The sequence below is a fragment of the Salmo salar genome, chromosome ssa02, assembly GCF_905237065.1.
Source record: "Salmo salar chromosome ssa02, Ssal_v3.1, whole genome shotgun sequence".
Classification (NCBI taxonomy): domain Eukaryota; kingdom Metazoa; phylum Chordata; class Actinopteri; order Salmoniformes; family Salmonidae; genus Salmo; species Salmo salar.
This window is the reverse complement of record NC_059443.1, coordinates 80,285,546-80,312,987: the sequence shown is the minus strand read 5'-3', so window position 1 is coordinate 80,312,987 and position 27,442 is coordinate 80,285,546. Positions and strand designations below refer to the sequence as shown.

Sequence of the window (27,442 nt, the reverse complement as noted above, 5' to 3'; positions counted from 1 at the left end):
TCTGAAGAATAGGTAAAGTCAATCAATCGATCAAATGTATTTATAAAGTCCTTCTGACATCAGCTGATGTCACATGTTGCTGCACAGAAACCCAGCCTAAAACCCCAAACAGCAAGCAATGCAGGTGTAGAAGCACGGTGGCTAGGAAAAACTCCCTAGAAAGGCCAGAACCTAGGAAGAAACCTAGAGAGGAACCAGCCTATGAGGGGTGGCCAGTCCTCTTCTGGCTGTGCCAGGTGGAGATTATAACAGAACATGGCCAAGATATAGATGACCAGCAGGGTCAGATAATAATAATTATCATCGTTGTGATTAGTGATGCATTTACATCTGTCCCTCACCCCAAGATGTTCAAATGTTCATAGATGACCAGCAGGGTCAAAGTGAAGAAAAAGGAATGCCAAAGTTCATAGCAGCCATTTATTATAAAGGAGCTTTGTATTTAATCTTATTAAAAGTAAAATAAAGTGGTATGTATTAACATATGGATTCAATTTGAATTAAATAGAATTAAAACATTAACTCTTACTATAGCAATTATAAAATATTCTACATGATTTCATTTACAATATGAGCCCATGAAATAAGATACAAATAAGCAAAGTTCATCGCACATACATCACAGCTGTACTGCTTCTTTCCAGTGTGACTCCTACTAGTGTGTCTTACCAGAGAGCATGAGTGAGTGAAGTTCATACAACATACATCTCAGCTTTAGGGCTTCTCTCAAGAGTGAACGCGTCTGTGCTTAGTCAGGTTTGTTGACTGAGTGAAGCTCTTCCCACACTGGTCACAGCGGTATGGTTTCTCTCCGGTGTGTACTCTAATGTGTATTTTCAAATCACCTGGATGAGCGTATCTCTTCCCACATTGATCACAGCTGTAAGGCTTCTCACCTGTGTGTCTGCGCATGTGTACTTTCAGGGTGCTTCTTCGAGAAAAACTCATTCCACAGACAGAGCAATGAAAAGGTTTCTCTCCTGTGTGTGTACGCATGTGTTCATTCAGGGCCGTGGCATCTTTGCAGCTCTTCCCACATTGATCACAGCTGTAAGGTTTCTCTCCAGTGTGTAGACGCTTGTGAATAGTCAGGGCTCCCAAACGAGCAAAGCTCTCCCCACACTGATCACAGCTGTAAGGTTTCTCTCCAGTGTGTACACGCTTGTGTTTAGTCAGGGAATCCGAACAAGCAAAGCTCTTCCCACACAGACCACACCTGAAAGCTTTCTCTCCTGTGTGTACACGCTTGTGTTTAGTCAGGGAACCTGAACAAGCTAAGATCTTCCCACACAGACCACACCCGTAAGGGTTCTCTCCTTTGTGTGATCGCTCGTGCTCTATCAACTTTGCTGGTGTATAGAAGCTCTTCCCACAGTCTGAGCAGAGGTAGGGCTTCTCTCCTGAGTGTGTTAGCTTGTGTGCGGCCAAGCAGTTTGGCCGAGTGAAGCCCTTTCCACATTGATCACAACTATGAGGCTTCTCTCCAGTGTGTGTTAACTTGTGTTCAGTCAGGTAATCAGTTCGAGCAAAACTCTTCCCACATTGATCACAGCTATAAGGTTTCTCTCCTGTGTGTGTTCGCTTGTGTATAATCCGCTGTCCTGATGTACAGAAACTCTTCCCACATTGATCACAGCCATATGGTTTCTCTCCTGTGTGTATTCTCTGATGTCTCTTTAGGTCTCCTAAATGAGGGAAACTCTTCTCACATACATCACAGCTATAAGGTCGCTGGATCTCTTTCAACCCTGGAGCCTTCCCAGATGATAAGACCCTCCCACTGAGCGAACGACCATTTGGGTTGTCCCCTGTGAAACAAAGACATGAGATAAGGTTCCTCATTATGTACCAAAGTATTTAACAATTAACTCATGTTGAAGTATCTTCCCCACCCAACACAGATGAGCTGCTATACAACACTGAATAGTTACGTTTAGCAAATATGGGTCAATTAATAAATATTGACCAATCAATGAACTGTTACAGAAGCAGATTGTCTTCTAATACACACCATTCTTCTTACCTGAATCATCATCAGACTGGCTGTGCATCATGGGTACCCCAGTAGATTCTTCCTTTATCTTTCCTGTGTGGGTTCCCTCTCCACCTGCCTGACTTCTCCCGCTGCCTGCCTCGTTTCTCCCGCCGCCTGCCTCGTTTATTCCGCAGCCTGCCTCGTTTATTCCGCAGCCTGCCTCGTTTATTCCGCAGCCTGCCTCGTTTATTCTGCAGCCTGCCTCGTTTCTCCCGCCGCCTGCCTCGTTTCTCCCGCCGCCTGCCTCGTTTATTCTGCCGCCTGCCTCGTTTCTCCCGACACCTGCCTCGTTTTTCTCTCTGCCTGTGTGGGTTTTCTGATGACTCGTCAGGTTTCCTGACTGAGCGAATCTCTTGGGTTTCTCGCTGGCGTGGGCACATATGTGCTTTGTCAATTCACCTGCATGAGTGTATCTCTTCCCACATTGATCACAGATGTAAGGCCTCTCTCCTGTGTGTGTACGCATGTGTTCATTCAGGGCTGTGGCATCTTTGCAGCTCCTCCCACATTGATCACAGCTGTAAGGTTTCTCTCCAGTGTGTAGACGCTTGTGAATAGTCAGGGCTCCCGAACGAGAAAATATTTTCCCACACAGACCACAGCTGTAAGGTTTCTCTCCTGAGTGTACACGCTTGTGAATAGTCAGGGGTCCAGAATGAGCAAAACTCTTCCCACAATGATCACAACTGTAAGATTTCTCTCCTGTGTGTACTCTTTGGTGTCTTTGTAGGTTTCCTGACTGAGTGAAACTCTTCTCACATACATCACAGCTATAAGTTCGCTGGATCACTTTCAACCCTGGAGCCTTCCCAGATGATAAGACCCTCCCACTGAGCGAACGACCATTTGGGTTGTCCCCTGTGAAACAAAGACATGAGTTAAGGTTCCTCACTATGTACCAAAGTACTTAACAATGAACTAGTGTTGAAGTATCTTCCCCATCCAACACAGATGAGCTGCTATACAACACTGAATAGTTACGTTTAGCAAATATGGGTCAATTAATAATTATTAATTAACTGTTACAGAAGCAGATGGTAGTCTAATATTTTTTGCTTCTTGACCCACCGATACAGATGTATTGAGTCACAACCAACCAATAAGGGTTGAGTGGTGAAAACACATATACATACACAGCCATGGAACTGAAAGAACATGTTGCAGTTTAAGATAATTTCCTACAATTCTACCCATTGTGACATGGCTAATGCTGTATTCCTATGCTCAAACATAACCTGATTGTCTAGGAGCTTTATCCCTTTCAAAGTTCTCATAGATTAGAGATATATATATATATATACACACACACACACACACACATAATTTGTTTCTACATATTCTATTTGGTTTCAGTCGTTTACACTGACAGCGCTCTTCCATCCCGGAAATCTATTTATAAAATGTATTTTTAAGCATTGCTATTTTCATCCTGTGACCCACATGGACCCCTGCCGCGACCCCATTCTTCTTACCCATTTCGTCATCATCAGACTGGCTGGGACTCATGGGTCCCACACTAGATTCTTCATGTATCTTTCTGATGTCATCTTTCAGTCGGAGTAACCAAGACATTCCCTGCTCCTCCGAATTGACTGAATCTGCATTTTCCCACATTTCCTCCATGATTTTACGGCGCAAAGAGCGATGGTGCTTTCCTTTAACTTGGGAGCCATCTATTCCACAGCGTTCACACAGGTAAAGTAAATTATCCTCGGATAGAGGGTGTAAACTCTGTTCGATTTCTTCCAACAATGCTTCCTTCTCTCCACTCATATTGTCCTGCTGGTGGGAACAATGACAATGCAGTCAATGGCAAGACAGCAGGAAGTCCATACACTTTAGATGACCTGTAGTAGAAGAAGAAAGCAGGAAGTCCATACACTTTAGATGACCTGTAGTAGAAGAAGAAAGCAGGAAGTCCATACACCTGTAATAGAAGAATGATACATCACAACACAGTATTAATACACAGTACGGCTGGGTATGAGGTTCTCATCTATCAACAGGTATATATGTAGTATACCCAAGATTGTGTTGGTTTGACTTTTAGAAGAGAGCAAATGGTAGGTGCTGCCACGGCTATTGTCCCAGTTTCATTGATTTCAATACAATATTGATGTGAGTGATTAATTTGTGCGCACTATAGATTACATTAGAAAAAGCTAATCAATTTCAGTCTGGAGTGACCGCTTGGTAAATGTTGGTGCGTGAGTAGTTAAGATACTTGTATTTTGTTAAATTGTGTAGTAACAAAATACAACTAATCTGAGCACAAGAGCGACACGTGTTTGTAAGGAGTAATTTGTATGTCTTGGTCTTCAACGTATCACGACTCATTTCAGCATATTGAAGATGAATTTGGACATTTAAAACCGGTGTTTTGACACTTTGCTATCATTACAGGAAGCAGCAACAGTATAAAATGTCAACTTATTTTTTTCAACAGGATTCTACTTAAATCAGGTAAAAAAAAAAAACTGCAATGATTTATTGACTTTGATGATATTAGTTAAATCGTGAAAATGTCATCTTGAGACACCTTCTCCAGAAGAAGAAAATAAAGAAAGTTGTAGGGAGGGCGAACGCACAGGCTGCTGTGTAGCCACTATGACAACTCTTTGTAGAACTCCTGGTTAAAATGGTTCAACTCTCTAAAATGGTTAAACTCTAAAATGGTTAGTTTCATTGAAGTACACCATCCAAAGTGTGATTAATAACTTCACCATGCTCAAAGGGATATTCAATGTCTGCTTGGGTTAGTCGAGGTAATATGTACATGTAGGTAGAAGTAAAGTGACTAATGCATAGATAAACAGTGAGTAGCAGCAGCACAAAAAAAGGGGGTTAATACAAATAGTCCGGGTAGCCATTTGATGAACTGTTCAGGAGTCTTATGGCTTGGGGGTAGAAGCTGTTCAGCAGTCTTATGGCTTGGGGATAGAAGCTGTTCAGCAGTCTTATGGCTTGGGGATAGAAGCTGTTCAGCAGTCTAATGCCTTGGGGGGGTAGAAGCTGTTAAGGAGCCTTTTGGACCTAGACCTGGCGCTCCGGTACCGCTTGCAGTGCGGCAACCTCTGTAGCGCATTGCGGTCGGATGCAGGTCTCTGACCTCATCCCTATCAGCTGTCTCATCGTTGTCGGTGATCCGGCCTACCACCGTTGTGCCGTCTGCAAACTTAATGATGGTGTTGGAGTCGTGCTTGGCCACGCAATCGTGGGTGAACAACGAGTACAGGAGGGGACTAAGCACGCAACCCTGAGGGTCTACCATGTTGAGGATCAGCGTGGCAGATAGGTTGTTGCTTACCCTTACCACCTGTGGGTGGCCCGTCAGGAAGTTCAGGATCCAGTTCCAGAGGAGGTGTTTAGTCCCAAGGTCCTTAGCAATGAGCTTTGAGGGCACTATGGTGTTCAACACTGAGCTGTATGTGTTCCTTTTGTCCAGGTGTGAAAGGGCAGTGTGGTGCAATAGAGATTGCGTCATCTGTGGATCTGTTGGGGCAATACTTTCAAAGCTACAGACGTGAGTGCTACGGGTTGGTAGTCATTTAGGCAGGTTACCTTGGTGTTCTTGGGCACAGGGACTATAGTGGTCTGCTTGAAACGTGGAGGTACAGACTCGGTCAGGGACAGGTTGAAAATGTCAGTGAAGACAGTTGCCGTTTGTCAGCGCATGCTCTGCGTACACGTCCTGGTAATTCGTGTGGCCCTGCGGCCTTGTGAATGTTGAACTGTTTAAAGGTCTTACTGATATTGGCTACAGAGAGCGTGATCTACCAGTCATCCAGAACAGCTGGTGCTCTCATGCATGCTTCAGTGTTGCTTGCGCACATAGAAGTCTTTTAGCTCGTCTGGTAGGCCCGTGTCACTGGGCAGCTCGCAAATGAGCTTCCCTTTGTAATACGAGTGTTAGAGCCGGTGTAGTAGGATGAAATCTTAGTCCTGTATAGATGCTTTGCCTGTTTGATGGTTCGTCGGAGGGCATAGCGGGATTTCTTATAAGTGTCTGGATTAGTGTCCAGCTCCTTGAAAGCGGCAGCTCTAGCCTTTAGCTCATGCGGTTGTTCCCTGTAATCCATGGCTTCTGGTTGGGATATGTACGTACGGTCACTTTGGGGATGACGTCAACGATGCACTTATTGATGAAGCCGGTGACTGATGTGGTATACTCCTCAAAGCCATCAGGTGAATCCCGGAACATATTCCAATCCGTGTTAGCAAAACAGTCCTGTAGCTTTGCATATGCGTCATCTGACCACTTCTGTATTGAGCGAGTCACGGGTACTTCCTGCTTTAGTAGGATAGAATTATGGTCAGATTTGCCAAATGGAGGGCGAGCTTTGTATACGTCTCTGTGTGGAGTAAAGGTGGTCTAGAGTTTTTTCCCCCCTCTGGTTGCACATGTGACATGCTGGTATAAATTAAGTCAAACAGATTTGAGTTTCCCTGCATTAAAGTCCCCGACCACTAGGAGCACCAGTTCTGGATGAGGATTGCCTTGTTTGCTTATGGCCTTATACAGCTCATTGAGTGCGGTCTTAGTGCCAGCATTAGTTTGTGGTGGTAAATAGACAGCTACAAAAAAATGTAAATAAACTCTTGGTAAACAGTGTCGTCTACAGCTTATCATGAGGTACTCTATCTCAGTTGAGCAAAACCTTGAGACGTCTTTAATATCAGAGATCGCGCACCAGCTGTTATTGACAAATACACAGTCCACCACCCCTCGTCTTACTGGAGGTAGATGGTCTGTCTTGCCGATGCACGGAAAATCCAGCCAACTGTATATTATCCATGTCGTCATTCAGCCACGACTCAGTGAAGCGTAAGATATTACCGTGTTTAATGTCCCGTTGGTAGGATAGTCTCGAACAGAGCGCGTCCAGTTTATTCTCCAATGATTGCACGTTCGTCAATAGGACAAATGGTAGAGGCGGTTTACCCACTCGCCGAAGGACTCTCACAAGACACCCGGATCTGTGGCCCCTGGAACAGTAAGTCCTTTGCATACGACTCACCTCCAGTTCGAGGTGAGTAATCGCTGTTCTGATAAGTATAAGCACTTTATGGTCATAAGAGCTGGTGGCAGAAACAATATTTAGAAAATGTGTTAAACAAGCCGGAAGAAAAGACTACAAATGGTTAGTAGCCCATAAACGGAAGCCATCCCCTCCGGCGCCATCATTATAATTTTTTTAGGTAGTAAATTGTATCTTTAGGTTTTCAATATCACGAACTGTTCCTGCGTATTGGTTATGGAGTGACATTAAAACTGTTAATGTGTTATGACATTAGGCTATTTATCAAAATGTCTCGTGAACAGGAAGCAATGACAGCATACTTTTCAACGTACGTTTTATAACGTACTTTTTATCAAGTAAAAACTGCTGAATGATTCCAAAAACGTGATTTATTTATTTTGATGATAATCAGATATCTCCAAAACGGCTTTGTCTTGCTTATTTATAGCCAAATTAGGGAACTCTGAGATCTCGACTAATGACGTAATTTCAACATGGACGCAACCAAATCAACTACAAAAATCTTTGGTATTTTGGCAGGAATTCATAACGTCGTTTAAAGGCATTGACTGGAAAATAAAACCTTATGGTTGATTTGAGCTATTCAGATTTTAAAGGGAACAAACAGTATCAGGCTAACGTTAGCTAACATGCGCCGACGAGTAGTTGGGCGGGAACATAACTTCCGGGTGATAGTCGCACTGCCGTGTTTGTTTGCACTTAACAAAACTCTAATTAGTAACATTGTCGTCATAAATAGCTAGACTGCAAACAGTCGTCCTTGAGTGCACTGCAACTGGCCAACTCACCAGATTCCTTGTAGAAAATCCCGGCTAGCTTGCTAACGTATTTTTTCCACGCTAGCTATATCTATTCAATTAAGGCTAATGGTCCTTTACGACGTCCAAACAAAGTTATCCTGTGGCTGATGTATTTCGGAAATTCAGAGGAGGATACCTTGCTTAAAGGCTAGTACTAGCTCGACTCGTTCAGCTTCCATATTTAGCAGGGTAGAAACTTCCGCTTTGACTGGCGTTGTTATGGTCAGTCACACAGGCCAGAGAAATCGAGTATCGATTTAGAAGAATGGGTAGGAAAAATCTACTCTCTATTCTACACTTATACAGTGCCTTCAGAAAGTATTCACACCCTTTGACTTATTTAGTTGTCTTACAGCCTGAATTAAAAATTGATTAAATATATGTTTGTCTCACCCATCTATACACAATACCCCATCATGACCAAGTGAAAACATGTTTTTAGCAATTTTAGCTAATTGATTGAAAATTAAATACGGACATATCAAATTTACATAAGTATTCACACCCCAGAGTCAATGCTTTGTAGAAGCACCTTTGGTGGTGATTACAGCTTTGAGTCGTCTTGGGTATGTGTATATCAGCTTTGTGTCGTCTTGGGTATGTGTATATCAGCTTTGAGTCATCTTGGGTATGTGTGTATCAGCTTTGAGTCATCTTGGGTATGTGTGTATCAGCTTTGAGTCGTCTTGGGTATGTGTGTATCAGCTTTGAGTCGTCTTGGGTATGTGTGTATCAGCTTTGAGTCGTCTTGGGTATGTGTGTATCAGCTTTGAGTCGTCTGGGTATGTCTGTATCAGCTTTGCACATCTGGATTTGGAGATTTTCTCCCTTTCTTCCTTGAATATCTTCTCAAGCTCTGTTAGGTTAGATGGGGCACAGCGTGAACAGCAATCTTCAAGTCTTTCCACTGATTTTCAATGGGATTCAAGTCTGGGCTTTGGCTGGGCTACTCAAGGACTTTTACATTCTTGTTCTGAAGCCATTCCAGCATTGCTTTCGCTGTATGCTTGGGTCATTGTCCTGTTGGAACGTAAATCTCCGCCCCAGCCTAATGTCGTTTGCACTCTGAAGCAAGTTCTCATCAAGGATTTGCCTGTATTTGGCTCCATTAATTGTCCCTCTATCCTCACCAGTCTTCCAGTCCCTGCTACTGAAAAGCATCCCCATAGCATGATGCTGCCACCACCATGCATCAAGGTATGGATGGTGTTAGACGGGTGATGAGCTATGCCTGGTTTTCGACATAGAGCTTGCATTCAGGCTGAAGAGTTACATGTTTGTCTCATCAGACCACATAATATTTTGACTTATGCTCTGAGTCTTTCAAGTGCCTTTTTGCAAACTCCAGGCCTGCTGTCATGTAACTTTTTTATTTTTCTCAGGAGTGGCTTCCATCTTCAGGAGTGGCTTCAATCTGGCCATTCTCCCATAAAGCCCAGATTGGTTGAAGTGCTGTAGAGACTGCTGTCCTTCTGTCAGGTTCTCCCATCCCAGCAAAGGAATTCTGTAGTTCTGTCAGAGTGGTCATTGGGTTCTCCGTCACCTCCCTACCCACATGGAAACTGGAGATATTTTTTTACATCACTGGTTAGAGGACAACCTGCAGAAGACAGGCGGACACATTTCAATGTGTTGCGTTTTGATTCAAGTGGGTCGCACATCACGATTAGTGTAACACTACACTTTTTTGTTCATCACTCCTATCAATTTCACCTTGAAATCAAAATAGCACTACTCAAAAGCCACACCGAATCTGAGAATAACTTTTACATCACTGGTTAGAAGATAATTATTTGAAGACAGTCATCTAAATTCTAGAATGTCGGATGGAGATTCTGGAAGGCTGCCTGAAACGGGGGAGGAAACAAATAAGTTGCTTTGGTATTTAACTTGTTTCATTTGACATAAGATATCAAAACCGCTAAGGGTTGGGAAAGTACAGTGCCTTCGGAAAGTATTCAGACCTATTGACTTCTTCCACATTTTATTACGTTACAGCCTTATTCTAAAATGGATTAAATAAAATAAAAAAAACAGCAATCTACACACAATACCCCATAATGACAAAGCAAAAAAAGGCTTTTAGAAATTTTTGCAAACAGAAATATCTTATTTACATAAGTATTCAGACCCTTTGCTATGAGACTCAGAATTGAGCTCAGATGCATCCTGTTTCCATTGATCATCCTTGAGATGTTTTTACAACTTGACTGGAGTCCACCTGTGGTAAATTCAATTGATTGGACATGATTTGGAAAGGCACACACGTCTATATAAGGTCCCACAGTTGGCAATACATTTCAGAGCAAAACCGAGCCATGAGGTCGAAGGAATTGCCCTTCTGCAGAGAAGAATGGGAGAAACTCCTCAAATACAGGTGTGCCAAGCTTGTAGCATCACACCCAAGACTCGATGGTGTGATCGCTGCCAAAGGTGCTTCAACAAAAGTACTGAGTAAAGGGTTTGAATACTTATGTAAATGTGATATTTCCGTTTTTTTTAAGATATTAGCAAAAATGTCAAAAAAAATGGTTTTGCTTTGTCATTATTGGGCATTGTGTGTAGATTGATGAGGAAAAAAACTATTTAATCAATTTTAGAATAAGGCTGTAACATAACAAAATGTGGAAAAAGTCAAGGGGTCTGAATACTTTCGAAGGCACTGTATTTGAGTGATAGTTTATTGGTGTGTGGCCAGTGATTTTTTACAGTGTCCCGCATTATTCATAGCATTTGAGTTTGAAATTGACAGTAGCGTTCTAAGACCTGCAACCGCCAAGCGTACCAAAACCAAAGATATTGATCTGTTTTATTAAGCAATCGATTGTGTCATCGCGATAACTATAAACTTTTACATTAACAGCACCAATCTGAGGTAAAAATGATGTCTAATTAACCTAAATTCGATGTGATCAAAACGTGAGCTTGCGTAATGTAGTTGAAACGTATGGTGTCCATTTGGATCAAAACATCAAGGAAAGACAGCGCAATATAAAATAATCTAATATGTACAAATAAATCAACATTTCAATTTAGGATGATAATATTATGTTACCCACTTTACAGAAAACATCTATATCTCACGAGTTTAACCGTTTGCAGAGTAAAAAAAAAAAAATTGCTTCTATGCACAATTTAACAGAGCTCCCATAGTGACGGTGCAGCCCGTTCATTAGTCTTTCCCCAATAGGAGATACAAAACTATTGTGTGTCTACGTGGATGATGTTTCGTGTAGCTAATCTTACTTTAGGTTTAAAAAAATACATTTTTAGTTGTTCTCAGAAGAATAAGTTTAAAAAAAGAATGCCAAAGTTTATAGGAGCTTCGTATTTATTCTCATTAAAAACAAAAATACAGGGGCATGTATTAACTACAAGCACATATGCGTTCAATTTTAATTAAATTACAACATGAACTCTACCTATTGAATTACAACATGAAAACTCGACCTATAACATTGAATTACAACATGAAAACTGTACCTATAACATTGGCAAAGCATTCTACATTATAACATTATTTTAATTGACAATATGAACCCGTTTTGAAAGTGACTGTCTCTCAGTCATCTTAAGATGAAAGCACTAACAGTAGGTCGTAAAGTAAATATAACCCCTCAACATGCCATCAAACCAACACACAAAACTTACTCTTCTCTATTTTTACAAATGATTTGCCATTTGTCTTACAAGAAGCTAAAATTACTATGTATTGCTGACGACTGCAGACTCTACACATCAGCACCTACAGCCAGGGAGCTCACGGAGACTCTTAGCAAGGACTGACAGAATCAACTGGACTTAAATACATCTAAAAAGCATTGTATTTGGTTCAAACCATTCTCTTAGACCTAAACCTCAACTGGGGTGTGTATCCATTGAACAACTTGAAGTTATCACGGTCAAGTCATATTGACTAAGTCGTTGTTTAGATGGGGTGAAGTTATCACGGTCAAGTCATATTGACTAAGTTGTTGTGAAGATGGGGTGAAGTTATCATGGTCAAGTCATATTGACTAAGTTGTTGTGAAGATGGGGTGAAGTTATCATGGTCAAGTCATATTGACAGTTGTTAGAGGGAAGATCATGGTCAAGTATATTGAAGTGGTTTAGATGGAGTGAAGTTATCATGGTCAAGTCATATTGACTAAGTTGTTGTGAAGATGGGGTGAAGTTATCATGGTCAAGTCATATTGACTAAGTTGTTGTGAAGATGGGGAGGGGTGTGTCTGTGTTTTTGACACAAAGATTAACTGTACTAGTTGTCCAGGCTCTGGTCTTGTCCCATCTTGATGACTGTCTGGTAATATGGTGCAGAAAAGAAAGACCTAGCAAACCTGGCTCAAAACAAAGCAGCACGCCTTGCCCTTTAACTACACACATATAACTAACATCAACAACATGGATGATAGTCTTTTATGGTTGAGGAGAAATTGACTACTTCTTGTCTTAAGAAATATTTGTGTGATGAAAACACCTAACCACTTGTATAATGTATTTGTATACACTTCAGGACAGACAAAGTGCCTTCAGAAAGTATTCAGACCCCTTGATTTATTCCACATTTTGTTACTTTACAGCCTTATTCTAAAATGGATTAAATTGTTTTCATCATCAATCTACACACAATACCCCATAATGACAAGGCAAAAAAACAGACTTTTTTCCAAATTGTTGCAAATTTATACAAATAAAATAAAAAACTGACATCACATTTACATAAGTATTCAGACCCTTTAATCAGTACTTTGTTGAAGCACCTTTGGCAGCGATTATAGCCTTGAGTTTTATTGGGTATGACGCTAACCTATATTTGGAGAGTTTCCCCCATTCTTCTCTGCAGATCCTCTCAAGCTCTGTCAGGTTGGATGGGGAGCGTCGCTGCACAGCTATTTTCAGGTCTCTCCAGAGATGTTAGATCGGGTTCAAGTCCGGTCTCTGGCTGGGCCACTCAAGGACATTCAGAGACTTGTCCCGAAGCCACTTCTGCGTTGTCTTGGCTGTGTGCTTAGGGTCATTGTCCTGTTGGAAGGTGAACCATGCCCCAGTCGGAGGTCCTAAGCAGGTTTTCATCAAGGATCTCTCCATTCATCTTTCCCTCGATTCTGACTAGTCTCCCAGTTCCTGCTGCTGAAAAACATCCCCACAGCATGATGCTTGTTTCTCATGGTCTAAGAGTCCTTTAGGTGCCTTTTGGCAAACTCTAAGCGGGCTGTCATGTGCCTCTAACTGAGGAGTGGCTTCCACCTGGACACTCTACCATAAAGGCCTGATTGGTGGAGTGCTGCAGAGATGGTTGTCCTTCTAGAAAGTTCTCCCATCTCCACAGAGGAACTGTGGAGCTCTGTCAGAGTGACCATCGTGTTCTTGGTCACCGCCCTGACCAAGGTCCTTCTCCCCCAGGGTCTGAATACTTCCCAAATACACTGTAGATACCCCACCAGACACACCAGTGAGTTTCTTCACAGTACCAAAACCGTGAAAAATGGGGATCCAAAATCCTGTAGCTAATGGGGATCTAATAAACTAAACTCACAGCAGACCACACATCTGTAATGTCTCTCTCCAGTGTGTGTTCGCTGATGCATCTTCAACTGTGAGTTTGTGTGTGTTCAGTCAGGTAATCCGCTCGAGCAAAACTTATCCCACATTGATCACAGCCCTCTCCCCTGTGTGTTAGCATGTGTCTAGTCAGTTGTACTGCCTGACGGAAAACTGTTTCCACATATAGCACAGAGGTATGGTTTCTCTCCTGAGATTTCAAAAAGCCTTATGTTGGTATAACTCTTTCCACACAGAGCATTGGAAAGGCTTCTCTCCAGTGTGTGTTAGCTTGTGTAAGCCGTGCGGCCCCCGTCTAAACGGGCGAAAGCGGTGATGGAGGAGCGCCCTTCTCAAATGTAACAGTAATCTGCATCGCTCGGTCAAGCCAGCATGGTGCATCGTCCAGAAACATACATATCTTTTCCATAAAATTGATGCTCAAATGAGTTTTCATTGAGAAGGCAGATAAAATGATTTTATCAAAAGCAATCACTTCTTGCTTTTGAAAACACAGAATCCTAGTCATTACTCCACAAGCTTAAATATATGTCACTTTTGTTTTGAGCCGACTTTGCCATGGGCTTTCCTGGTTCTAAAACGAATGCAATCACCTTTCACCAGATGCAAACACTTCGCACCGGGGCAACCCAGGCGAGATTATCGAATCCCCTCATTGATCAAAGCTTCTAAAAGATTTCTCTCCCGTGTGTGTTCTCTTGTGCCTTGTCAGTTGTACCGTTTGACGGAAACTCTTTCCACATATAGCACAAACATAAGGTTTCTCTCCTGTGTGAATTCTCTGGTGTATAGTCAGTGTTCCTAATGTAGTGAAACTCTTCCCACATTGATCACAGACATATGGTTTCTCTCCTGTATGTGTTCGTTTGTGTTCAGTCAGGGAACCAGCTTCAGCAAAACTCTTCTCACATTGATCACAGTTATATGGTTTCTCTCCTGTGTGTGTTCGCTTGTGTATAGTCAGTTGTCCTGACTGACGGAAACTCTTTTCACATACAGCACAGACATATGGTTTCTCTCCTGTGTGTATTCTATGGTGTATAGTCAGTGCTCCTAAGGTAGTGAAACTCTTCCCACATTGATCACAGACATAAGATTTCCTTCCTGTGTGTGTTCGCTTGTGTTCAGTCCTGGAATCAGCTCGAGCAAAACTCTTCCCACATTGATCACAGCGATAAGATTTCTCTCCAGTGTGTGTTAGCTTGTGTTTAGTCAGTTGCCCTGGCTGACGAAAACTCTTCCCACATTGATCACAGCCATATGGTTTCTCTCCTGTGTGTATTCTCTGGTGTCTCTTTAGGTCTCCTAAATGTGGGAAACTTTTCTCACATACATCACAGCTATAAGGTCGCTGGATCTCTTTCAATCCTCGAGCCTTCCCAGATGATAAGACCCTCCCACTGAGCGAGCGACCGTTAGGGTTGTCCCCTGTGAAACAAAGACATGAAGTTAAGGTTCCTCATATGTACCAAAGTATTTCACAATGAACTAGTGTTGAAGTATCTTCCCCACCCAACACAGATGAGCTACTATACAACACTGAATAGTTACGTTCAGCAAATATGGGTCAATTAATAAATATTGACCAATCAATGAACTGTTACTGAAGCAGATTGTCTTCTAATACACACACACCATTGTTCCTACTTGATGACATCGAATCTGAATCTCCCTCTCCATCGTTGTCCTCCACGTTCCATTCTTCGTCGCAGTCTGTAGCATCATCATCAGACTGGCTGGGACTCATGGGTGCCACAGTAGATTCTTCATGTATCTTTCTGATGTCATCTTTCAGTCGGAGTAACCAAGACATTCCCTGCTCCTCCGAATTGACTGAATCTGCATTTTCCCACATTTCCTCCATGATTTTACGTCTCAACGAGCGATGGTTCTTTCCTTTAACTTGGGAGCCATCTATTCCACAGCGTTCACACAGGTATCGTAAATTATCCTCTGTTAGAGGATGTAAACTCTGTTCGATTTCTTCCAGCAATGCTTCCTTCTCTCCACTCATGTTGTCCTGCTGGTGGGAACAATGACAATGCAGTCAATGGCAAGACAGCAGGAAGTCCATACACTTTAGATGACCTGTAGTAGAAGAAGAAGACAGCAGGAAGTCCATACACTTTAGATGACCTGTAGTAGAAGAAGAAGACAGCAGGAAGTCCATACACTTTAGATGACCTGTAGTAGAAGAAGAAGAAGACAGCAGGAAGTCCATACACTTTAGATGACCTGTAGTAGAAGAAGAAGAAGACAGCAGGAAGTCCATACACTTTAGATGACCTGTAGTAGAGAAGAAGAAGACAGCAGGAAGTCCATACACTTTAGATGACCTGTAGTAGAAGAAGAAGAAGACAGCAGGAAGTCCATACACTTTAGATGACCTGTAGTAGAAGAAGAAGAAGACAGCAGGAAGTCCATACACTTTAGATGACCTGTAGTAGAAGAAGAAGACAGCAGGAAGTCCATACACTTTAGATGACCTGTAGTAGAAGAAGAAGACAGCAGGAAGTCCATACACTTTAGATGACCTGTAGTAGAAGAAGAAGAAGACAGCAGGAAGTCCATACACTTTAGATGACCTGTAGTAGAAGAAGAAGAAGACAGCAGGAAGTCCATACACTTTAGATGACCTGTAGTAGAAGAAGAAGAAGACAGCAGGAAGTCCATACACTTTAGATGACCTGTAGTAGAAGAAGAAGAAGACAGCAGGAAGTCCATACACCTGTAGTAGAAGAAGACAGCAGGAAGTCCATACACCTGTAGTAGAAGAAGACAGCAGGAACACTTTAGTTGATAAATAACTACTACAGATTGTCATCTATCAACAGGTATGGAAGTATTCCCAAGTTCGTTGTGGTCGGTCTTTTTAGAAGAGGACAAACGGCAGATGTTTCTGCGGCTATTGTCCCATTTTCATTGATTTCGATGCGAGTGATTAATATGCGCGCTATTTATTACAGTAGAACAAACTAATCAATTTCAGTATGGAGTGACCGCTTGGTAAATATTGGTGCGTGAGCAGTTTTTAAAAGGTAGTATTTTAGCAAAATACAAGTAATCTGAAGTGTGATACGTGTATGTAGAGAGGAATTTATATGTCTTGGTCTTCAACAAAATCACAATTTATTTCAGCATATTGATGAATTTGGACATTTAAAACCTCTGATTAATTTACGAGACAGGGTCTATAAGGTTGGGGATACGGTCCAATGACTGTAGCCCACCTGCTAACACTTAGCCTGTTGTTTTATGGTACAATCATTTATTTTATTTCGCGTGCCGGGCCCGACATGAACGCTGGGCCCGTAAAAACGTGTCAGTCAGGCCAGTGGATCTCGCAAGTCACTCCCATGACAGGGCCAGTAACTTTTCCGCGCATTTTTGCGTTCCAGTTCAACATTTTCCTGCTCTGACGCAGTCTACACACGTAAATGTCATGCTATTTGTAGCTGAGCAATACGATTGGCCGTTCATTCAAGCACCACCATGCTCCCACGAGTCACAACTTCTGGAGCAGAGTACACAAGTTGATGCCTCCACACAGCACACACCAGCTGTCTTCTGGAGCTCTACATTGATCTGGTACTGGTACTCCCTGTATATAGCTGCTCATTGATCTGGTACTCCCTGTATATAGCTCCACATTGATCTGGTACTGGTACTCCCTGTATATAGCTCCACATTGATCTGGTACTCCCTGTATATAGCTCCACATTGACCTGGTACTGGTACTCCCTGTATATATAGTGGGGGGAAAAAGTATTTGATCCCCTGCTGATTTTGTACGTTTGCCCACTGACAAAGAAAGGATCAGTCTATAATTTTAATGGTAAGTTTATTTGAACAGTGACAAATAGTATAACAACAAACATTTCCAGAAAAACGCATGTCAAAAATATTATAAATTGGTTTGCATTTTAATGAGGGAAATAAGTATTTGACCCCCTCTCAATCAGAAAGATTTCTGGCTCCCAGGTGTCTTTTATACAGGTAACGAGCTGAGATTAGGAGCACACTCTTAAAGGGAGAGCTCCTAACTGCAGCTTGATACCTGTATAAAAGACACCTGTCCACAGAAGCAATCAATCAATCAGATTCCAAACTCTCCACCATGGCCAAGACCAGAGAGCTCTCCAAGGATGTCAGGGACAAGATTGTAGACCTACACAAGGCTGGAATGGGCTACAAGACCATCGCCAAGCAGCTTGGTGACAACAGTTGATGCGATTATTCGCAAATGGAAGAAACACAAAAGAACTGTCAATCTCCCTCGGCCTGGGGCTCCATGCAAGATCTCACCTCGTGGGGTTGCAATGATCATGAGAACGGTGAGGAATCAGCCCAGAACTACACGGGAGGATCTTGTCAATGATCTCAAGGCAGCTGGGACCATAGTCACCAAGAAAACAATTAGTAACACACTACGCCGTGAAGGACTGAAATCCTGCACCGCCCGCAAGGTCCCCCTGCTCAAGAATACATATACAGTGCCTTGCGAAAGTATTCGGCCCCCTTGAACTTTGACCTTTTCCCACATTTCAGGCTTCAAACATAAAGATATAAAACTGTAATTTTTTGTGAAGAATCAACAACAAGTGGGACACAATTATGAAGTGGAACGAAATTTATTGGATATTTCAAACTTTTTTAACAAATAAAAAACGGAAAAACTGGCCGTGCAAAATTATTCAGCCCCCTTAAGTTAATACTTTGTAGCGCCACCTTTTGCTGCGATTACAGCTGTAAGTCGCTTGGGGTATGTCTCTATCAGTTTTGCACATCGAGAGACTGAAATTTTTGCCCATTCCTCCTTGCAAAACAGCTCGAGCTCAGTGAGGTTGGATGGAGAGCGTTTGTGAACAGCAGTTTTCAGTTCTTTCCACAGATTCTCAATTGGATTCAGGTCTGGACTTTGACTTGGCCATTCTAACACCTGGATATGTTTATTTGTGAACCATTCCATTGTAGATTTTGCTTTATGTTTTGGATCATTGTCTTGTTGGAAGACAAATCTCCGTCCCAGTCTCAGGTCTTTTGCAGACTCCATCAGGTTCTCTTCCAGAATGGTCCTGTATTTGGCTCCATCCATCTTCCCATCAATTTTAACCATCTTCCCTGCCCCTGCTGAAGAAAAGCAGGCCCAAACCATGATGCTGCCACCACGTTTGACAGTGGGGATGGTGTGTTCAGGGTGATGAGCTGTGTTGCTTTTACGCCAAACATAACGTTTTGCATTGTTGCCAAAAAGTTTGATTTTGGTTTCATCTGACCAGAGCACCTTCTTCCACATGTTTGGTGTGTCTCCCAGGTGGCTAGTGGCAAACTTTAAACGACAGTTTTTATGGATATCTTTAAGAAATGGCTTTCTTCTTGCCACTCTTCCATAAAGGCCAGATTTGTGCAGTATACGACTGATTGTTGTCCTATGGACAGAGTCTCCCACCTCAGCTGTAGATCTCTGCAGTTCATCCAGAGTGATCATGGGCCTCTTGGCTGCATCTCTGATCAGTCTTCTCCTTGTATGAGCTGAAAGTTTAGAAGGACGGCCGGGTCTTCGTAGATTTGCAGTGGTCTGATACTCCTTCCATTTCAATATTATCCCTTGCACAGTGCTCCTTGGGATGTTTAAAGCTTGGGAAATCTTTTTGTATCCAAATCCGGCTTTAAACTTCTCCACAACAGTATCTTGGACCTGCCTGGTGTGTTCCTTGTTCTTTATGATGCTCTCTGCGCTTTAAACGGACCTCTGAGACTATCACAGAGCAGGTGCATTTATACGGAGACTTGATTACACACAGGTGGATTCTATTTATCGTCATTAGTCATTTAGGTCAACATTGGATCATTCAGAGATCCTCACTGAACTTCTGGAGAGAGTTTGCAGCACTGAAAGTAAAGGGGCTGAATAATTTTGCACGCCCAATTTTTCCGTTTTTTTATTTGTTAAAAAAGTTTGAAATATCCAATAAATTTCGTTCCACTTCATGATTGTGTCCCACTTGTTGTTGATTCTTCACAAAAAATTACAGTTTTATATCTTTATGTTTGAAGCCTGAGATGTGGCAAAAGGTCAAAGTTCAAGGGGGCCGAATACTTTCGCAAGGCACTGTACATGCCCATCTGAGGTTTGCCAATGAACATCTGAATGATTCAGAGGACAACTGGTGAAAGTGCTGTGGTCAGATGAGACCAAAATGGAGCTCTTTGGCATCAACTCAACTCGCCGTGTTTGGAGGAGGAGGAATGCTGCCTATGACCCCTAGAACACCATCTCCATCGTCAAACATGGAGGTGGAAACATTATGCTTTGGGGGTGTTTTTCTGCTAAGGGGACAGGACAATTTCACCGCATCAAAGGGACGATGGGACGGGGCCATGTACCATCAAATCTTGGGTGAGAACCTCCTTCCCTCAGCCAGGGCATTGAAAATGGGTCGTGGATGGGTATTCCAGCATGACAATGACCCAAAACACAAGGCCCAGGCAACAAAGGAGTGGCTCAAGAAGAAGCACATTAAGGTCCTGGAGTGGCCTAGCCAGTCTCCAGACCTTAATCCCATAGAAAATCTGTGGAGGGAGCTGAAGGTTCGAGTTGCCAAACGTCAGCCTCGAAACCTTAATGACTTGGAGAAGATCTGCAAAGAGGAGTGGGACAAAATCCCTCCTGAGATGTGTGCAAACCTGGTGGCCAACTACAAGAAACGTCTGACCTCTGTGATTGCCAACAAGGGTTTTGCCACCAAGTACTAAGTCATGTTTTGCAGAGGGGTCAAATACTTATTTCCCTCATTAAAATGCAAATCATTTTATAACCTTTTTGACATGCGTTTTTCTGGATTTTATTTGTTGTTATTCTGCCTCTCACTGTTCAAATAAACCTACCATTAAAATTATAGACTGATCATTTCTTTGTATGTGGGCAAACGTACAAAATCAGCAGGGGATCAAATACTCCCCCCCCCACTGTAGCTCCACATTGATCTGGTACCTGTAGCTCCACATTGATCTGCTACTGGTACTCCCTGTATATAGCTCCACATTGATCTGGTACTGGTTCTCCCAGTATACAGCGCAATTCTGTATTTTATTTTATTACTCATGTTACTATTTTATTTTTAAAGTAAAGTCTACACCAGTTGTAATTGCCACGTGACAAATAAAATTTAAACACTGTAAAACGTGTGAAAAAATGTGATCAGTGTTATAAATTGAAAATCTAATCTGGCATTAAAAATGTGCCAGAGGCCACCAAAATACGATTTGTTTTCACAAAACAAGCTCTAATTCACCCCCCAAAATGATATTGATGATATTTAGTGAAATCGTGCAAATGAGTTTGTCTTGCTTAACATTAGCGTCTTGGGGCTATCAGTCTCCTGATCTAAAGAAGGGAACTCAGATCGACTAATTACGTAATTTCAACATTGCCGCAACCAAATCAATTACAGAAATCTGCTGCTATTTCTGCAGCTATTCAGAACGTAGTTTAAAGGCTGCGACATGAAAATTAAAACTAGGGTTGATTTGAGCTGATCATCTTTTTAAACAGGGCATTATCAGACTAGCTAACGTTCACCGACATAGTTGGGCGGGAACTTTCGGGTAATAGTCAGTCCCCACCCATTAGGCAGGATTAGGTGGCCGACAAGTGTGGCTAATTGATGAGGGCGGTATTTTCTGAGCTAAACTGAACAAGACGCACCTCCAACAACACATAACAGCTCACATAATTCTGCCCAAAAACAATGACAATTTCTCTCACCCAAGTGGTATATGGGGTATTTAGGTGAGCGCTGAAGTCACCCCATGATTAGCAGTGCCCGTTTTTGTTACACACTACCGGTCAAAAGTTTTAGAACACCTACTCATTCAAGGGTTTTTCTTTATTTTTACTATTTTCTACATTGTAGAATAATAGTGAAGACATCAAAACTATGAAATAACACATATGGAATCATGTAGTAACCAAAAAAAGTGTGAATTTGCCAATCTTGGTGTTCTCTGGCAAATGCCAAACTTCCTGCACGGTGTTGGGCTGTAAGCACAACCCCCACCTGTGGACGTCGGGCCCTCATACCACCCTCATGGAGTCTGTTTCTGACCGTTTGAGCAGACACATGCACATTTGTGGCCTGCTGGAGGTCATTTGGCAGGGCTCTGGCAGTGCTCCTCCTGCTCCTCCTTGCACAAAGGCGGAGGTAGCGGTCCTGCTGCTGGGTTGTTGCCCTCCTACGGCCTCCTCCACGTCTCCTGATGTACTGGCCTGTCTCCTGGTAGCGCCTCCATGCTCTGGACACTACGCTGACAGACACAGCAAACCTTCTTGCCACAGCTCACATTGATGTGCCATCCTGGATGAGCTGCACTACCTGAGCCACTTGTGTGGGTTGTAGACTCCGTCTCATGCTACCACTAGAGTGAAAGCACCGCCAGCATTCAAAAGTGACCAAAACATCAGCCAGTTAGCATAGGAACTGAGAAGTGGTCTGTGGTCCCCACCTGCAGAACCACTCCTTTATTGGGGGTGTCTTGCTAATTGCCTATAATTTCCACCTGTTGTCTATTCCATTTCCACAACAGCATGTGCAATTTATTGTCAATCAGTGTTGCTTCCTAAGTGGACAGTTTGATTTCACAGAAGTGAGATTGACTTGGAGTTACATTGTGTTGTTTAAGTGTTCCCTTTATTTTTTTGAGCAGTGTATATTTGAGATTTGAGATTCTTCAAAGTAGCCACCCTTTGCACACTCTTGACATTCTCTCAACCAGCTTCACCTGGATTGCTTTTCCAACAGTCTTGAAGGAGTTCCCACATATGCGGAGCACTTGTTGGCTGCTTTTCCTTCACTCTGCAGTCCGACTCATCCCAAACCATCCTAATTTGGTTGAGGTCGGGGGATTGTGGAGGCCAGGTCATCTGATGTAGCACTCCATCACTCTCCTTCTTGGTCAACTAGCCCTTACACAGCCTGGAGGTGTGTTTGGTCATTATCCTGTTGAAAAACGAAAGATTGTCTAAGCCCGAACCAGATGGGATGGCGTATCGCTGCAGAATGCTGTGTTAGCCATGCTGGTTAAGTGTGCGTTGAATTCTAAATCACAAACATTGTCACCAGACAAGCACCCCCACACCTCCTCCTCCATGCTTTACGGTGGGAAATATACATGCAAATCATCCGTTCACCCACACCACGTCTCACAAAGACACTGCGGTTGGAACCAAAAATGTCCAATTTGGACTCCAGACCAAAAGAAAACATTTCCACCGGTCTAATGTCCATTGCTTGTGTTTCTTGGCCCAAGCAAGTCTCTTTATATTATTGGTGTCCTTTAGTAGTAGTTTCTTTGCAGCAATTCAACCATGAAGGCCTGATTCACACAGTCTCCTCTGAACAGTTGATGTTGAGATGTGTCTGTAACTCCGTGACGCATTTGTTTGGGCTGCAATTTCTGAGGCTGGTAACTCTAATGAACTTATCCTCTGCAGCAGAGGCAACTCTGGGTCTTCCATTCCTGTGGCGGTCCTCGAGAGCCAGTTTCATCAAAGTTCTTGAAGGTTAGTCAATATGGAAAATTTCATGTCTTAAAGTAATGATGGACAGTCGTTTCTCTTTGCTTCTTTGAGCTGTTCTTGCTATAATATGGACTTGTTATTTTACCAACTAGGGCTATCTTCTGTACACCCCCACCTTGTCACAACACAACTGATGGCTCAAACGCATTAAGAAGGAAAGAAATTCCACAAATTAACTTTTAACAAGGCACACCTGTTAATTGAAATGCATTCCAGGTGACTACCTCATGAAGCTGGTTGAGAGAATTCCAAGCGTGTGCAAAGCTGACATCAAGGAAAAGGGTGGCTATTTGAAGAATCTCAAATCTCAAATATATTTTGATTTGTTGAACACTTTCTGGTTACTACATGATTCCATATGTGTTATTTCATAGTTTTGATGTTTTCACTATTATTCTACAATGTAGAAAATAGTAAAAATAAAGAAAAACCCTGTAATGGGTAGGTGTCTCCAAACCTTTGACTGATACTGTATATAGATTGATTTTCTTATTTTCTTTAAAACAACAATACACAGACAATACAAATGGCCGCACACATCAGAGGGTCAGAAGGTGTTCTGGTCAGTGAGTGCTCATTCCCCCACTCGCCCTGAGACATCGACAAGGCCCCGCCCAGGCCCAAAGGGATTTTTCAAGCGTGGGACTTGGCACGCCCAGGCGGGCACGGAAGTGAGCGCACCCATAACTACCAGGACCAGCAGACACACCGCTCACAGCATGAATCTACCAGGACAAGCAGACACACCGCTCACAACATGAATCTACCAGGACCAGCAGACACACCGCTCACAGCATGAATCTACCAGGACCAGCAGACACACCGCTCACAGCATGAAACTACCGGGACCAGCAGACACACCGCTCACAGCATGAAACAAAAACACTAACCATAAATAGCTAAATGTCAAACATTTATACTGTACATTTGCGTTTATAATTTTTCCAACACTCATCAATTCCACCCTTCAGACAGCATCAGATCAACCCATCTTTCCCAGGAAATCATCATTCTACCATTTCCTCTCGCAATACATCCTTCCATTCTCCCATGGTGTCTCACTAGGGACTTCAACCCCGCCATCTGCAATATTTCTGACCAAACGTCCCCAAAAATAAACATTTAACCCAAGAGCACAATGATATTTCCTGTTGACTGACGGTGGTCCTTCAAGTCTCCCAGCTATATAGTGTGCAGGACCAACCACACCCTGATATTGTTCCTGAACCTGACTCCAGGAACTAGACACCTACTGGACAGTAGGGCTGGGCGATATATCAATTTCATTTGATTTATTCTAATGTATGTTTTTGCAAAAGATTACAAATGCCTGTATAGCAGAATCAAGTAATTTATTTTTTTTATGAGCGTTTATGTCCGCTTGTTCTCATCTTGTCTTTTTGGTCCTTCTGTGCTGTGTGCACTTTCTCCATTTACATCAGATATCTGTATATAATGACGAAATGCTCATGTCTCTTCCCTAACAACAGGAGTTGTTGTCCCAAAGTGAAGGCAGGCAACAAGCTTAGGTTCAAAATAAGCACATAGAAACACATTGGGCTAATTTTGGCGAGTGAAACCTCTCTCTCGGCTTCTTTCTCCCAAGTCCCTACCACTCACAACAACAAAGATGAGAGATCACTTCTTCATCGCTGACAAGCAGTTTCAACTCGCTATTTGCATTTGAGGTTTGGTCTAACACTCAGTCATATGGACACTGAAACACATGGAGACATTATTTTACTGTAATAGAGGAGACGTTAACCTTTCGAACCAATCCCCGTTCATGTTTCAACTCCTCACATTTCAAGCAGAGCAGACTACTAAAACAGATGCCAAAATGCTCATTTTGTTACAAGCGCATTACAGTACCATGCACCGCTAGCAGCATTTTAGTCAAATAAAGACTGTTATACTGGCTGTTTAGTCTGTGTTTTATGAATGTGCAATAAGAATAAAACAATTATATAAGGAATTGGCAAATCTTTCTCATTCTGAGAAATAAGGTAGGCCACTTGGTTTCAACATGTGAACAAAGTGGACAGGCTAGCATGCTGTTCAAACAGCTGGAGACTGACTGAAAGCTGTGTTTTTATAACAATTCAACTGCTATGCCTTGTTAGCTAGCACAGATTCTAAACTTGAAATATAAATATGAGTTGGCTACTCACTAGCACGTGGGCTTGTGCTGGAGAGACTTTATGAGACCAGTGTTAATGTTCTATAATGCCTGCTACATTATTAGTGAATGTGCATTATGCATGGTTCTGGTTAAAGTTGTAGCAAAAAGGGCATTTGTATAGACAGACCTGAAAGCCAGATCAGTGATAGCATAAAAAAGCAGGTACAACTATTTTTATTAAATTATTAGTGGGTCTTTTCGTTGTGGAAGGAATATATTCAGCCTTGGTATAATTTCACAAGCTCTGAATTCATTCAATTATTTCTCACCGTTTTTAAATGCAGTGTATTTTACCTTTAAAATTGTACAACAAAGCTTATTTAGAGGATAACATTTTAAAATATCAAGATATATCGTGAGTCGCCCATAAATTTGAACATAAACGGAGATATGAGTATTGAGCCATATCACCCAGACGTAAAGGACAGTACCAAAGAGACACTATTGAGCAATACCACCCAGCCCTAAAGGACAGTACCAAAGAGACACGCTATTGAGCAATACCACCCAGCCCTAAAGGACAGTACCAAAGAGACAGGCTATTGAGCAATACTGCCCAGCCCTAAAGGACAGTACCAAAGTGACAGGCTGTTGAGCAATACTGCCCAGCCCTAAAGGACAGTACCAAAGAGACACGCTATTGAGCCAGACTGCCCACACCTAAAAGGACAGTACCAAAGAGACAGGCTATTGAGCCAGACTGCCCACACCTAAAAGGACAGTACCAAAGAGACAGGCTATTGAGCCATACCACCCAGCCCTAAAGGACAGGACCAAAGAGACATGCTATTGATTCTTTGTCCGCATGGCAGAGTCTGCACCGGTCTGTCTGTTCAATACCCCATATATACTGAGAATTATTTCTGGAGAGAATTTTATATTATAGCTTAAATTTAAAATAACGAATTGATGCATCTGTTTTGTTTAACAGCTCAAACCCGTTGCCATGGTATTGGGACATCGAAGATCTGTTTTATGCGGCTTAGTTGTCAACCCTCTTGACTGTAAGTGAAACATACATTTTATGATTTATAATGAGTCATTTTAAGTCATTTTTGATTCTTATTGGTGGCAGACAAACTAATTAATTATTTTCGCAAAATATTTAGCTGGTCCGTGCTTCTCCAGGGTGCTGTTGGAGAGATGCACCGCTATGGCGCTCCATCAACGTTCCGTCAAAAAATAATCTATGACAATGTCGTGAATCAGACACTTTTTACATCATGCATGCACGCTTCTCCGATCAAATAGCCTAAACAAAATTGAGGCAATAAAAAAAGCTATTCAGTGTGAATGACATTTTAACAAATACTACATCCTAAAAATCAGACCTGCTGTCCAGGAGTTTCACCCTGCGGGCTAAATCATGATAATCAGTGATTACAAGTTTATATTTCTTAATGGTTTTTGACGAACTGATCATAGCAAAAAAAATACAATAGTTCAGCATTTCCTGCTGTGTAAATACATTGACTCATTGCAAATAGGCTCACTGATAAAAAAAATTGGGTAGCTGATATTCAGAGCTTAAACAGCCAACATGATTAGTCACGGGAATCAGGACTAATAACACAATGGAAATGTCTGTTTTACAAACGGTACCACTCAGACACTGACTACACTATTCTAGTTTTGCGGAGGGCGGCTTTTTTGTTGTTGTTGTCTCGTCTAGAGCGGCAGAACGGCCAGGACCGGGCCTGCACTGCCGTGTTTGTTCACGAACCACTAAACTGGAATTATTGACGATATCGTCATATCTAGACTGTCAACATTCGTCATTCTTAAGTGCATAAAACATTAATCCGCCTACAGCTGTTGTTGAACAGAAGCTAGCTATTTAACTCACCAAATTCCTTGTAGAAAAGCCAGCTAGCTAGCAAGCTAACGTAGTTAGCAAGTCCTCCTTTTTTTCCACGTGGAAAATGAGGTAGCTAGCTAGCTTTATCTCGTCAGTTTTGGCTAATGATCCTTTATGACTTTCAAACAAAGTTGTCCTGTGGCTGTTGCATTTTGGAGATTGAAAATATGATATATTTATAGTAGGCTACAAGCACGAACGTTTCAGCTACTCTCTTGCAAGGTAGCGACTTCCGCTTTGACTGGCGTTGTTGTTGTTCTTCTTCTACGGTATGATGGCGGTCCGCAAACAAGTGTCAGGTGCATGCCGCCACCTACTGTACGAGTGGTAAACGATAGAAGAAGGAAAAAACTCCGTTGTTGGAAAATAAACATTAAAAACCT

At 42.3% G+C, this 27,442-nt stretch overlaps 2 protein-coding genes across 3 annotated transcripts; both read right to left on the bottom strand.

The window, feature by feature from the left end:
- Positions 1 to 250: 250 nt before the first annotated feature.
- Positions 251 to 8,108, bottom strand: LOC106564037 (zinc finger protein 431). The gene is made up of 5 exons (XM_045710982.1): positions 7,866 to 8,108; positions 3,916 to 3,962; positions 3,508 to 3,814; positions 2,024 to 2,893; positions 251 to 1,808 (listed from the first exon to the last, which is right to left on the bottom strand). Exons 3-5 carry the CDS (start codon positions 3,806 to 3,808, stop codon positions 727 to 729), a joined length of 2,253 nt encoding a protein of 750 aa, XP_045566938.1. The 5' UTR covers positions 3,809 to 3,814; positions 3,916 to 3,962; positions 7,866 to 8,108; the 3' UTR covers positions 251 to 726.
- A 4,997-nt stretch (positions 8,109 to 13,105) lies between these two features.
- On the bottom strand, positions 13,106 to 27,333 carry LOC106564046 (zinc finger protein 239). 2 transcript variants are annotated; one of them, XM_014130025.2, is made up of 3 exons: positions 27,048 to 27,327; positions 15,075 to 15,462; positions 13,106 to 14,867 (listed from the first exon to the last, which is right to left on the bottom strand). In XM_014130025.2, the coding sequence occupies exons 2-3, from the start codon at positions 15,451 to 15,453 to the stop codon at positions 14,092 to 14,094; spliced, it is 1,155 nt and encodes a 384-aa protein (XP_013985500.2). In that variant the 5' UTR covers positions 15,454 to 15,462; positions 27,048 to 27,327; the 3' UTR covers positions 13,106 to 14,091. The 2 variants fall into 2 exon arrangements, with proteins under 2 accessions (XP_013985500.2, XP_045566947.1); XM_045710991.1 differs by having other exon boundaries at positions 13,107 to 14,867; positions 15,075 to 15,459; positions 27,048 to 27,333.
- Positions 27,334 to 27,442: the final 109 nt, after the last annotated feature.